Source organism: Panthera onca, chromosome E3 (assembly GCF_046562875.1).
Source record: "Panthera onca isolate mPanOnc1 chromosome E3, mPanOnc1 haplotype 2, whole genome shotgun sequence".
Taxonomy (NCBI): domain Eukaryota; kingdom Metazoa; phylum Chordata; class Mammalia; order Carnivora; family Felidae; genus Panthera; species Panthera onca.
This window is the reverse complement of record NC_138354.1, coordinates 32,503,224-32,516,654: the sequence shown is the minus strand read 5'-3', so window position 1 is coordinate 32,516,654 and position 13,431 is coordinate 32,503,224. Positions and strand designations below refer to the sequence as shown.

The 13,431-nt window shown below is 58.0% G+C and overlaps 1 protein-coding gene across 1 annotated transcript in view; it reads right to left on the bottom strand.

Annotated features, from left to right (window-relative positions):
• Positions 1–13,431, bottom strand: part of APOLTP (apolipoprotein lipid transfer particle homolog) — a 140,186-nt gene that overhangs the window by 43,414 nt on the left and 83,341 nt on the right. The window contains exons 38-47 of the mRNA XM_078439805.2: positions 11,949–12,257; positions 10,935–11,164; positions 10,698–10,859; positions 9,645–9,722; positions 8,411–8,770; positions 7,177–7,533; positions 5,667–6,020; positions 3,572–3,703; positions 963–1,112; positions 744–860 (exon numbers count right to left, since the gene is read on the bottom strand). Coding sequence (XP_078295931.2) covers positions 744–860; positions 963–1,112; positions 3,572–3,703; positions 5,667–6,020; positions 7,177–7,533; positions 8,411–8,770; positions 9,645–9,722; positions 10,698–10,859; positions 10,935–11,164; positions 11,949–12,257 — 2,249 coding nt within the window. The remainder of the gene's footprint in view (positions 1–743; positions 861–962; positions 1,113–3,571; positions 3,704–5,666; positions 6,021–7,176; positions 7,534–8,410; positions 8,771–9,644; positions 9,723–10,697; positions 10,860–10,934; positions 11,165–11,948; positions 12,258–13,431) is intronic.

The following is a 13,431-nucleotide window of genomic DNA, read 5'->3' as shown; positions in this document are numbered from 1 at the left end:
GCAGCCATAGCGGGTGAGCCCAGAGAGGGGACAGGCCAGATCCTGGCATGAAGCTTTCTGGCGCCGGGCTGGTGTCTGACTTAGAAGGGCTCTAGGTGGAGACCACGGGGGCCACGGTGGGAGCAGGGAGCCCAGCTAGGTGGCTAGAACCCAGGTGTGACCTGAGGGGGCCTGGAGCAGGTGACAAAGCTGGAGGTGGGGAGAAGGGGTCGGGCTCTGGGTATACTGGGGGGGATACGCCGGCAGTTCCCGCGAGAGGTGCGTCTGGTGTGTGAGTGGCAGGGGATGAAGGATGACACCAAGGGTCTGACTGCCGCTGGTCAAGGAACAAGGGGCCGCTGGCCGAGAGGGGCAAACAGGAGGGGCGGGCGGTGCCCGCCCGGCCGCCAAGTGAAGCTACACACGCAGGTGAATCCAGAGGAGGGAGGGAGACTCAGAGACAGCACTGACGTGAGACACCGGGCCAGCCCCCCCGGGCAGTGCGAGCAGACACGGGTAACAAGGGGGTCAAGGACAAGCGCTGGGTCCCAGGGAGACTTTGGAAAACGAGAATGGGTAATGGTCCCGGGGCTGCGGCTGGGCTAGGGAAGAGGGGGCTATCCCCACTTCCCAGATGAGAAGACCGAGACTCGGAGGGAAGTCTGAGTCTATTCCACACCCCTGCCCTCCACCACACGTCCAAGGACATTTGCTGAATGAAGGAGGGCACACGGCTGTGGGTTTCCACGAGCACCGAGGCTTACCCGCAGGCCCAGCGTGTCCTCAACCCGCAGCGTCCGTAGCATGGGGACGTCGTGCTGGAGGGTGTACTCCAGGGAGATGCGCTCTGGCTGCCGAGTGAACGTCAGCTCCTCGGACACCTGTCGGCATGGACGGCTGTGAGCTGGGCCACCGCGCCGGGCTGTCCCCACCCCCCCTTCCCGCCGCCAGCTTTCGGATGCCCCGCCAGCAGAGCCCCACACCTGTCTGCCGTCCACTCCGACCTTCAGGGTGCCTCTGTAGCGGGGCCCCTGCCTCTCGGTGGCCAGCTGCAGCAGGACGTGGGCTGGGAGACCCGAGGGACGGGGCTGGGGCAGGTCGTGCGTGAGCGAAACCTCCACCTCCCGCTGGTTCTGCAGCAGAGCAAGGGAAAGAGACTCGCCGCCTGGGAGGTGGCCAGACTCTCTCACGGGGCGGGGGGGGGGGGAACAAACCACTCCAACGTTACACCAAGCCTCTTCTGTCCCCCTCCCTGGTGGCCGGGGCACCGTAGAAAAAGTTGGAGGGATTTACACCAAAAGCAGTCTGTACATCTGGGATGCCTGACATAAAGTAAGTGGCAAGGAAAAAAAAAATATCCCGGGGCGAGGGGTGGACCCGGGAGAGGAACCTGAGAGAGAAAGGGCTTCCGCGAGGCACAGGGAAGGACCCGCAGGATGTTTGGGAAGGACACGCCTTGCAGGCTGGGATGCAGCAGAAAGAAAAAACATCAGGGGCCCGAAGGAAAACTCCCGAGACATCCAGAATGGTGCTCACTGGAGGACCGGCGAGGGAGCTGCTCACATGGGTGAGCGCACACAACGTGCCCGGGCTGAGGACAGCACGGACTTTTGAGTTGAGGAGCGGTTAGCGGCTCTCCCCGGGAGCTCTGGGAAGGCCAGCCGGTTCGCACGGCAACCCAACAGGTGATTTTACCGGCACACAGCCCGCGGTCTGCCAATTCCACCCCGTGCGTGCTCACCAAAACACAAGCACGAGCGTGCGTGAAGCAGCACTGCCCGTAAGAGGCCAAAATTGGACACTCGCGTCCGTAAGGACGGAAAGCAGGGCCTTGAAAGGACACTTGCACATCCACATTCACGGTAGCAGATGCACATCAGCCAAAGGGTGGGACCAAACCGAGGGTCAGCTGACGGATGAAGGACAGACCAAACGTGGTCTATCCACACCATGGGGTAATTACTTAGCCTTAGAAAGGAAGGGAATTCTGTTTTTCTTTTTTAAGCTTATTTATTTTGAGAGAGAGAGAAAGCAAGCAAGCAGGGGGGAGAGAGAGAGAGAGAGAGAGAGAGAGAGAGAGAGAGAGAATTCCACGCAGGCTCCGCATTGAGAGTGCAGAGCTTGACGCGGGGCTCGATCTCAAGAAGTGTAAGATCGTGACCTGAGCCGAGATCAGGAGTCGGACGCTTATCGGACTGAGCCACCCAGGCACCCAACAGAGGAAGGGCATTCTGTCACCTGCAATAACATGGATGAACCCTGAGAACATGATGCTCAGTGAAAAGAGCCGGTCACAAAGAGACGTACTGTATGATTCCACCTAGATGAGGTAGGTGGGGTCCTCAGAGACAGAAAGTATGTTGCCAGGGGCTGGCAGGGGAGTCCGTGTGTAATAGAGACAGGTTGGTAACAGTGTGAGTGTTTTGAAAATCACTGAAATGTGTACTTAAAAATGGTTGAGAAGATAAATTTTAAAAAAATTTTTTAATGTTTATTCACTTATCTTTGAGAGTGTGTGAGCGTGGGGAAGGGACAGAGAGAAACACAGAACCTGAAACAGGCTCCAGGCTCTGAGCTGTCGGCATAGAGCCCAACGTGGGGCTCGAACCCACAAACTGTGAGCTCATGACTTAAGCTGAAGTCAGATGTCCAAGTCACTGAGCCACCCAAGTGCCCCAAGATGGTACAATTTATGTAAATGTTACCACAATAAAAAAAAATTTAAGACAAAATAAAAATAAGGACGTGATTGATGGATACGATGGTCAGTCAAAAGAGGACACCACCCAAAAGCTAACCAGTAGGACGGACGGATGAATCGTGATGTGTGCACAGCAGGGAATACTATCGAGCAGTGAAAAAGGAAAAAATCAACGAGTGCAGCATGGGCGAATCTCACAAGCTTAACGTTGAACCAAAGGGGCGGACGTGAAGAGGAACATGTGTGTGCTTCCGCAGATGTGACATTCAAGAACTCATGTTTGTGGGGACTCTTGGTGGTGGGTAAGAGGAATGGGGCCAAAGGCGGCTTTTGGGCTCTACTCACATTCTGTGCTTCGAGGTAGGTGGTGGTTGGTTTGTGAAAACTTCACCAAGCTGAGCATTTTCATCTCTGGGCTTTCCTACAGTACTTATGTTGTACTTCAAGAAAACTTGTGAAAAATTTATTTATTAAGTTAATTTGAGAGAGAGAGGAAGTGAGAGAGTGTGCGAGCAGGGGAGGGGCAGAGAGAGAGAGAGAGAGAGAGAGAGAGAGAGAGAGAATCCCAAGCAGGCTCTACACTATCAGCACAGAGCCCGACACGGGGCTTGAACTCATGAACCGTGAGATCACGACCTGAACCACAAGAGTCAAGCCACTTCACTGACTGAGCCACCCGAGTGCCCCAAAAGTCTTTTTTAAAGCAAACAAGCAAGAGAAAAGTGGGGGGCCACGAGGCCAGGGGAACTGAAGGCTTTCCTCCAATTATGGGTCCTGATGCTCTCATCCCCTGGGGCCTCTTTGGAGCTAGGAGGGTGGCCGGTGCTTCTCCTCGGGCCCCAGGACCCCTTCCCAGGCCGCCCCAGGCACCCACTATCCCCGTGCCCTCACCTCGGCAGTCTTGAAGATGAGCAGCGCCCGCAAAGTGCTGTTGTCCACTGCGACCAGTGCCCGGGCGTCCGCAGCCACAGAGCTCACTTCGACGTAGCCGGAGCTGTTGACTCGGCCCAGGACCCCCAGGGCCTGGAGGGGTTTAAAGAGACACAGAAGCAGGGCTCTTCACCAAGACACGGCTCAAAGCAGGCATGGGGAGTCCTAATGCCTCTCCCACGAACCGGCTGCAAAATGGGGTGGGAACTCCTTCCTAGGAGAGGGTTTGTGACTTTGATCAAGTTCTCAAAGGTCCTATGTCTGCAGACACGTCTCACAGGTCCCAGGTCTGTAGCTCTCGGCCATCTGATGAACTTCTCTCTCGGGCCTCCCTCCTCCCCAAACCACCAGGGATCCTATTTTTTTGGAGCCAATGGAACCAAGTCTTACAAGTCAACCTGCCCAAGAGTCTGGCAACCACAGGAGCTGGAGAACTGACTTTTCAGCAGCTCTCCCCCTCTTCCCCTTGCCATCCTCCCACGTGGACCCAAACATCTGCTCCTGACAGAGGAACCTTCCAGAAAACTGGCTGCAAGCAGGAACACAGAGTGTTTCTGGGCTCCTCACCCTAGCGCATGGCAGAAAAAGACACTGCCATTCCCCGGGCCTGCACTGTGCCCCGGGCAGGGCTGGGCAGCCAATGTCTGCTGTTTTATCTGATCCTGAGAGCAGGGGTCTTTAACCCCATTTTGATAAAACTGAGGCTCAGAGAGGAGCCATGATTTGCTCAAGGCCACCCAGAGACAAGGGCACAGAGCCACGATTCAGTCTGGTGCTTCCTGACGTCAAAGGTGGCCTCCCCAGCATGGGCCTTGACACGCCCTGGCCAGACAGGCATTGGGCCCTGTCAACCCCTCCCTCCTCTTGGGAAGGTCTTCCTCCCAGGCCCCTGGGACCCCTTCCCCTTGGGTTTCTCCTCCCCGCTGGCTTGTTTGCAGCACCCGTGGCTGCTTCTTATGCTACGGCTCCTTCTACACCCTCCCCACGGCCACCTGAGTCAGTCTTGTGGCCTTCAGTGGGACCACCGAGAGCCACGGACCTCCAGTCCAGACCAGAGCCAACCTCCTGACTCCAAGAACTGTGCCCAATATCTTCACTTGGGTGTCCAACAACTCCATCAAATTCAATACGTCCAAGATGTGACTGTCAGGGACTCCTCCCACTGTGCTCCCCATCATAGGAAACAGTAGCCCCAGAGCTCTTGTCACACAGGACACAAGCACAGGAGGCACCCTGCTCCCCGACCCCCTCTCTCACACACCCAGACCCCCACCCAGTCCTCTCACAGCCTCTACAAAGGATCCTGAATCTGAGCGTACTTTTTATAAAACAGGAGTCAGCACACTATGTGGCCCATGGGCCAAACTAGCCCACAACTTGCTATTGTAAATAAAGCTTCAGTGAAATACAGTCACGCCTGCTTGTATATATATGTTCTATGGTGTTTTGTGTGACAACCACAAGGCTGAGTGGTTGCTACAGAGGCAGCACAGCCAGCAAAGGTGAAGATATTTACTGTCTGGACTTCCAGAGAAATGGTTTGCTGACCCTGGTCCTAGCAAATGCCCTTTCCTCTCTGGTTCTGCCTCAGGGCCTTTGCACTGGCCATGCCTAGAACACTCATTCCCCAGATATCCACATGGCTCCTCCTTCTCCTCCTTTAAGTCTGTGCTCAAAAGTCATCTGGTCTTCGGGGCCGACCTTGCCCAAACTGCAGTATGTGTCCTGTCGTCCTCCCCTCCCCCGTTGCCACTTTCTGCCTCTCTGTAGCCCTTATCACTAAGTAACATACTCTGTAATTCGCTCATTTAGGCTGGGGACTGCCTGTCTCCCCAGGTTGGCATTTACCTCTTCTGGGTGCGTGGCCACATTTCCAGGGCACAGAGTGGGCTTGACAAGGATTTGATGAGTCCCTCCCCCTGGGATTCATTTCCTCTCCCTTGTTTGACAGGCGGGGGGGTGGGGGGGGCGGGAAGGGGAGGAGGGGGGGAGGCAGCCCCTGCCCCACCCCCCGTGACCCTGGGGTCCACTCCTCCCACGCCGCAGCGCCACCTACCTGTAGGGCCTCGCAGGAGCTCTGGGCCAGCACCTGCCACTGCAGCCTGGGGCCCAGGTGCAGCTCCCCACTGCCCTGCAGCTCACAGGCCCCCGCCCGCAGCCGCAGATCCAGCCGACGCCCGGACTCCCACCCAAGCTGGGTGGTCAGCAGGGCCTCTGGGGGGACAGCCCGCAGCGCAGGCAGCGTGTGACTCAGCTTCACTCGGAGCGTGGCCTCGGACCGGTGCAAGGCGGCCGCCAAGGTCAGGGAGGCAGTGTGGCCGGCCGACGCGAGGGACCCCGATACGTCTGCTTCCCCATCTGCAGCGCGCAAAGAGCCGCTGAGCTGTGTCCGGGCTGGGAGGCCCAGGCCCTGCCAGACCAGAGGGGGTCAGAGGGAGGTCCCATGTCAGGGGGGAGTCTGACCAACCCGTGCTTCCCGCGTCCCCCATTCCAGCAACAGCAAAATCACAACAGACAAGTATCCGCTGGAGAAACTTAGTTCACAACTAGCCTGGTGCTACGTGCTCCCCAAGGACAGCCTCTTTTCATCTGTTCCCAGCCCTGAGTTGGGTCGTCACTATCCCCAAATGACAGACGGGGAAACTGAGGCTCGGAGGCAGAGCACATGCCCGGGATCATACAGCTGGTACGTAACAGCACTGAGGTTTGCACGAGGTCTGTCTTTAGGCCAGTCTAATAGGATAGTCACTAGCCGCATGGGGCTGCTTCCATTCCAATTAACATGAAGTAAAAGGAGAAATTTAGTTTCTCGGTCATACTGGTGAGCACAGGTGAAGTGCTCAGGGCCTGCAGCGACTGGCTACTGTTCTGGAAACGAAGGACAGAACTCTTTCATCATCCCAGAGTTCAAGGGCTGGGCCTGCTGGTTCCCATGATGCTTCGGCCTCTCCGTCGTGGGCAACTCGATTAATAGAGACAGAGCATAGACAGACAGGGATGCTGAGAGGACTGGACCCCATCCCTACACCCAGGAAGATCCATCGGGAGGTAAGAGACAAGGAGACAGGCAGAGGGGCCTGCCCTCCACAGACAAGGACGCCACTCCTGACTCAGCATCTCCCTTTCCTGAGAGTCGGGCTCCCCTCCCCCAAATATCATAGGACCATTCTCACATCATCTCCTGGCCCAGAGAATGCCCAGCCGGTGGCCTCTAACAGGTTATGAAACCAAGATGTGCCTGTCCCCACTGTTAGCTAAGGGGAGCGCCCCCCCATTTCCTTCCTGCACTCAGAATTTCACTAAAAAAGACAAATTGATCAATTCCAAGTCGGTGGCCCTTCTGTCACACAGCGCTGAGTGAGTCCCCCCACCCTGTGCCTTGATCTCCCCATCTGTCGAGGGGGAAGGTGAGATTAAAGAGGAACCAAGGGTCAGAGATAGCATCTGGGAAATAGTGGCTGGGGTCTTGGGAGGCTCCCGGGGCATGAAGCCAGCCAGGCTCACGCCTCACGCCGACAGGGGGTCCGGAGGTCCCTCCAGTCACCTCGTGGGCCCCCCATACGCACCTCAAGCAGCGGGCAGCCCGGCTCGGCGGCCAGCGTCCACGTGCTCTGGTTCTCCACGTGCTGTTCCAGCGAGCCCTGCAGCCGGCACGGCCCCAGCTGGAGGGCCAGGGAGCTGTGGGCAGGGGGCCGGGGATGGGCGGCCAGGCTGATGGCGCTGCTGGGTGGCAGACCCAGGCGGCCCAGCAGGGGCAGGGAGTGGGCCAGGCGCCCGACGACCAAGGTCTGGGGCCCACAGGTGAGGGCCAGCAACAGGTGGGCGTCTCCAGGGTCACTTCGAAGGCTTGAGGCCAGATTGACCTCACAAGGGCTCCAGCTCAGGCTGCCCTCGGCGTGCAGGGCCTGTGGGAGGCCTGTTGCCTGGAAATATGGGGAAGTGGCTGGACTTAAGGGCAGCTTCAGAAGCCCAGACGGGGGAGCTGGCGATGGGCCTGGGTGGGAAAGGGCAGCGTTGACCCTACGGCCTCAAGTCCACCAGCACCTCCCCCTGCCAAGTGACCGATACCCTGTGTACCCCATCGACGGACATGGGCTTGAGTTCCGGCTCCACCAATGGCTCCATCTTTCCGAACTTGGAACCTCGGTTAGCCCATCTCTGAATGTAAATGATTTAATACTTGTGAGTTGCTGGCCAGAGCCAGGCGCCCGGAAAGCCTGGCTATTGGAAATTCAGCATCAGCATCAGTGATCGCTGGCTGGAGGGCAGAGGGCCTCAGTAACGTGTTCCATTGGGGCAGACAACATGCCCCACACGGGGGCACCGACCCAAGATGGGTACGAGAGGGGAGTAACTGGGCTCATTCTTCTCTGGGCCCCAGAGCCTGGGACTAGGGATACAAGCGGCCCTTCCTGGTGGGGGTGAGGATTTAAGGAGCACTCAGCACACGATGCTCAATCAACTTCGTCTGTTATTTCTTAATATTCTTATGATTACTCTCAGACCCTTAAGCCTAGGGGTAGGATAAGTGAGCTCATGAGAAAAGAATCAACTCCAGCCCCAGGAAGAAAGGCAATCAGTAGGGCCCTCTGTGAAAGGGGAGACAATTCATTTTGGGCCCCATTTTTTGGCTCAAACCTTTGTAGTCCATGAAACCCCAAAGGCAGAGGACAATGGCAAAAAGACGGAAATTTCTTAGGCTGAGGGCAGAGCCGGGCAAACAGTAAGCAGCTAATAATTTATGGAGGGAGGTGGGAGCCCCGCCAGGGCCCCGCACTGACAGATGGAGAGGTGGCTTACCTCCAGCAAGGGGCAGCGATTCACCAGTGACAGGGTCCAGTTGGTGTGTGTGGTGTTGGCCTCGGGGCTGATGTCCCCATGGGCAGTCAGGGCGCACTGGCCCAGGGCCACCGCCAGCCCGGCCCCGATGGGTTCGTCTCCCGCCACGGACACTTGGATGTGGTTGTCGGGGGCAACCCCCAGAGCCTCAAGTGGAGGCCATGCGTGCTGGAGGCCGGTGTCCAGATGGATATGGCGGTGGCCGCAGGCTGTGTGGACGTGGGCCCGGGCGAAGGTGTCCCCAGAAGATATCTGAGCCGCCAGACTGGCCGTGCGGGTGTGGACCAGGAGGGAGCCGTTCAAAGACAACACAGCCAGATCCTACCCCGAAGAAAGGCAAGGAGAGGCCCAGCAGGTGTCCCTACAATACCCCACCAAGCGGTGGTTCACCCTCTGCCTGGCCTGGGGGATCAGGGAACCCCCATCCCCTGGGCCACCCCCATCCCTAGCTAACAGGCTCTACTCCTGCAAAGTGCTTCTAACAGCTGAAAATGGCCACCCATGGAGTCATCAAGTTTGGCCTCTAAGAGCATTTCAGGGTCCCTGATGTCCCCCTCCCCATGACACAGAGTAGGGAAGGCAGCCCATCTGTCCAGCCTGTTCAGACCCCTTCAGTCCTGACCCCTTATTCCCTTAGTTAACCCTCTCGCCATCCAGGCCGCTGTGTGACCTTGGCAAAGTGACCAGCTCCTGTGGGAATATGCCAGCACGCAGCCAGGCCGTGGTGGCGGGCCTCGGGAGCAGAAACACCTCTGTCCTCCTCCCCCAGACAGTCCTTGGGGCTACACACCCACCCCTCCCCTGCCAGCAGGCACGGAGCTCAGCCAGGCCAGGCTATGAGTTGCCCACTCAGGGGCCCACAGGGCAGCACTGACCAGGTCTGCAGGCAGCCCCCTAGTTGCATCCAGTTCACCCTGGGTCCAGGAACATAGGGCCCTGTGGCTCAGGACTCCCTGCCACAATGTGCCTGCGATGGAGAGGACCCACCGTCCACCCGTGGCTGTGCCCCAGTCCAGCTGTGCATTGTGGGGGACATGGAGGGCTCAGAGGAGGGGACCATGTGGGTCAGCCTGGCAGTGGCCACAGGCCCCTGGGCCATGCTGTGGGCAGTCCTCAGTGCTCAGACAGTGCCAGCCCCCCGGATGCAGACCACCCTCTGCCACCACTACCCGGCAAACGACAGAGACCCAGGTACCTCCAGAGGCTGCTGGGCAAAGTCCCCCCAGCAGAGCCCTGACAGCTGGGCAGGCGAGGCGTCTCCACTACAGTTGACCTGCAGAGACCAGCAGGGTCGGGAGGGGAGCACGCCGACGGCCGCTGCCCGGAAGATGGCAACGGGAGTCGTCTTTACCCAACCCGGGCCCCAGATGGAGCACAGAGATCCAGCCCAACCCCATCGCCCTTCATGGAAGCCTCTCTGGGAAAATAACCCCGATAGAGAGGTTTGTGCAGAAACCCGGCCCTACCCCACAGCATCATCATTAAACCAAAGGAACCAGAGCTCAGGTCCTCACACGGCCTCCGTGTGCCAGGTTCTACCTGGTTCCTCATCCGATCCTTAAGGAAACCACAAGAGGTGGGAATGGTCAGCAGTCCCACTGTGCAGATTAGGACGCTGAGGCACAGAGAGTAAGCAAGTTGCCCCAAGTCACACAAAGGGGAGGTGAGGAAACAGTGTGGCTTTAGCCACTCGCCCTGATCGCCGGCCCCACCTCCCGCACTCTGTAGATGGTTTAGCCACCCCTGTGCCGCCACAGACGAGGCTTCCTGCTTCTCATCCTTGAGAATAACGCAGAGGTCAGCTACGTTTGCTGCCCCTTCTTCAGTGTTCAAGGTCTTTCCTGGAGGGGCAGGTGCACGGCCAAAAGACTCGCTGGTGGCCAGGGTGTGGGCGGTTGGAACTTTACTAGAGGGGACCAGAGTGCCTCCAACGTGGCTCCCTCAATTGGGGTACTTCCAATTACAGTGGGGGCGCCTGGGGGTCGACAGGACCACAGGACAGGTGGAGGAGAGGACGGGTGGACAGGAGAGGAAGAGTTCAACACAGGGTGTGGCGGACGGAAGGGAGAATGCGGAGTTGCTGGGAGGGAAGATGGGGGGGGGGGCGAGAGGAGGGGCCAAGGTGGCAGGGGCGGGGCGGCGGGGCGGGATCCGGGTAGGGGCCCGGCAGGTGGCAGGAGTCCCGCGGGTGACCTAAGAAGTGGGCGAGGCGAGGCGGCTGGGATGCGCCCTCGGGCCGGTCGCTCACCTGGAGCCACGTGGGCACGGTGCCCAGGAGCGCCGAGAGGCCATGGTGCAGCTCGAGGACCAGGCCCCCGTGGCCAGGCTGTCGCCTCACCTCCAGGGCCACATGGAGCTGCTCGCCGTCCACACTCGCCGTCAGCCCAGCTGCCACAGGGTGTCCCGCGCTCTGGGCAGAAGCGAAGCCGTGTGTGTCCCTGGGACCCGCTACCCCCGGGGCCCCCGTGCCCAGCCCCCCACCCACCTGGAAGTGTCTGCGGCCATCCACGGAGAACGGGAGGCCCCAGCGCCTGAGGCCGGGCACCGTGTGGGCCAGGCTGGCGCGGAGCAGGTGACCCGGGGCGCCGGGGGCCAGGCCGTCCAGGCCAAGCGCTGTGTCCAGCTGGGCCCGTGCACTCCGCACCATAAAGCTCGTGGAGAGGTTGGAAGCCACGTGGGTGTGTGACAGGAACATCTCTGCCTCCGAGGGGAGTCCTGGAGGCGGAAGGAACCACAGAGATGACTGAGCCCAGTCTACCCTCCACAGGAGCCCGAAGGGGGTAAGGGAGTGGGCTGCCGTCAGCCCAGCTTCTGTCTGCAGCGTCCCCAGGCCCTGGGGCAACCTCGGGCCTCTCAGGTCCCACTTCCCCCAACATACCAGGTGGAACCATATGAAAGTGTCAACATTCAACACTTTCTGATCCATACAAGTGGTGATTTCACCAGGGAACACCTCTGCCACACTCAGCAAGTGACAGGCCTGGTGTCCCCTTCATACTTCCAACCCTTCAGGGACAGGGACTGGCTCTCAGAAAGCAGGAGGAGAACAGAGGGGGTCTGATCTCTCATTCTCCCCTAGCTGCCACACTCTGAGCCCCTCTAGGCCTTACTCAAGTGTCCCCAAGAAGCTAGAGCTGGGGGTGTCCTATTTCCTAACTGTGGTACAGGAGCACATCCTTGAGGCCCCACTAGACCAGCTTTCAAGACGGAGAAGCTGGAGGGGAGGTGGTGGGATGGGCAGTCCTGGGGGAAGGGCCACCGGAATGGGAAGGACGTCAATACTCAGTAGCAACTGATGTCCCTGCACTGTGTGTTCTGGGTGAATAACACACAGCCCAAGGAAGACAGCAGCACTGGGAGAAGCTGGCAGGGGAAGGAAATACAGCTGGAAGGTGGATGTGGGGACTAGAGGCTCCATTCTGTCTCCTACCCCTTGGCTTCAGGACCTGGACGTCTCTGGGGAGGGAGGGAGGCATCTGGCCCTGCCCACCCTTCCTACCTGCTTCACTCAGGGTGCTGATGTTGTGACTCAGGCTGCCCGAGAGCCGGCCATGCCCAGGGCCCCAGGCGCAGACCCCACCCAGAGCCAGGCTGGCTGCATCGGCACGGAGGTTGGCCTGGCCCCCCAGGCTCCCCGTCTGGGCCTGCAGCCGCCCTCTCAGCCAGAGCTCTCTTGGCAAGGCGCGGGTGCCGTTCTGGGCGAGGATGCAGGTGACGCTGTGCATGCTGGTGCTGTTCCCTGCGTTCTCATGCTTGTCCCGCAGGAGGAAACCCAGCACAGCTGAGTCAGCAGTGACCCTGATGGTACCTGTAGAGGACGGCAGAGAAGTTGCACAGAGCAGGGGACTGGGCTGCTCTGGGCAGGAGGGAAGAGAATCCCGGGGTAGAACAAGTTCCTAGATCCATGATGTAATTCTAACTCTTGCCACAGGGGGAACATCTGGGAAACGGACCAAATTAGAACAGCTCCCTCCCAGGAGGCTCTGAGGACCAAGCAAGCTACAAGCTAATTCACAAACAAAAGGGCTTTGGCAAAAACAAAGAGAAACAAACAAACATACCTAATAAGGGACGTCAGTTAATACCAGTGCTCAATTCCTGTTCTACAGAACCACAGACCACAGTGAAAGAACAGCCCCATTCTAGACACAACAAAACTGAGATCCAGCAGGGCTTGAGGGATCCAACCTTGAATTCCAGGGATAGAAAAACTGCTCGGAGATCTCTTCCATCCAGAAAAGACTCCACACCTTTGGGCCAGTCCGTGCCCATATATAACTCACACAAAAGGGGAATCTTGCTGTTATCAGAACCATTTACATCTACTGCCCCCACCCAGTTTCATTGTCCAAATGCCCATAACACCTCCCCTCCCGTCATTCAAAGTTGGACTCACACGTTACCACCTCCAGGAAGGAGGCCCTTCTTCACCCCTGGGCTGGTTTAAACACCCCTGTTCTGTGCTTCCAGACAGAGAGCTCATGCAAATCTCAATCAGATTACAGAGTACACAACATTTTCCACACAGACAGAACTTTCTGACATAAACTGCCTATTATGCTCATAAATTCCTTATGTTGTAGGGTCCTATGTTACCATATCCTACAGGGTATTAACCAGTTAATCATGGATAACCAGAGTAAAACTTCACTAGATTATGGTGAAGATATAATGAAATATTGTTGATGAGACAGGAATGGACCCCCACACAGAGTGGATTGATTTTCAACAAAGGTACAAAGCTAATTCAACAGAGAAAGGATGATCTTTTTATTTTTTTATTTATTCTTTAGAGAGAGAGAGAGAGAGAGATTGGGCACGCATGAGTGGAGGAGGGATAGAGGGAAAGAGAGAATACCAAGCAGGCTCCACGCCTGGCACAGAGCCTGATGTGGGGCTCGACCTCACGATCCCAGGATCATGACCTGAGGCAAAATCAAGCATTGGAAGTTCAATCGACTGAGCCACCTAGGCACCCCAGG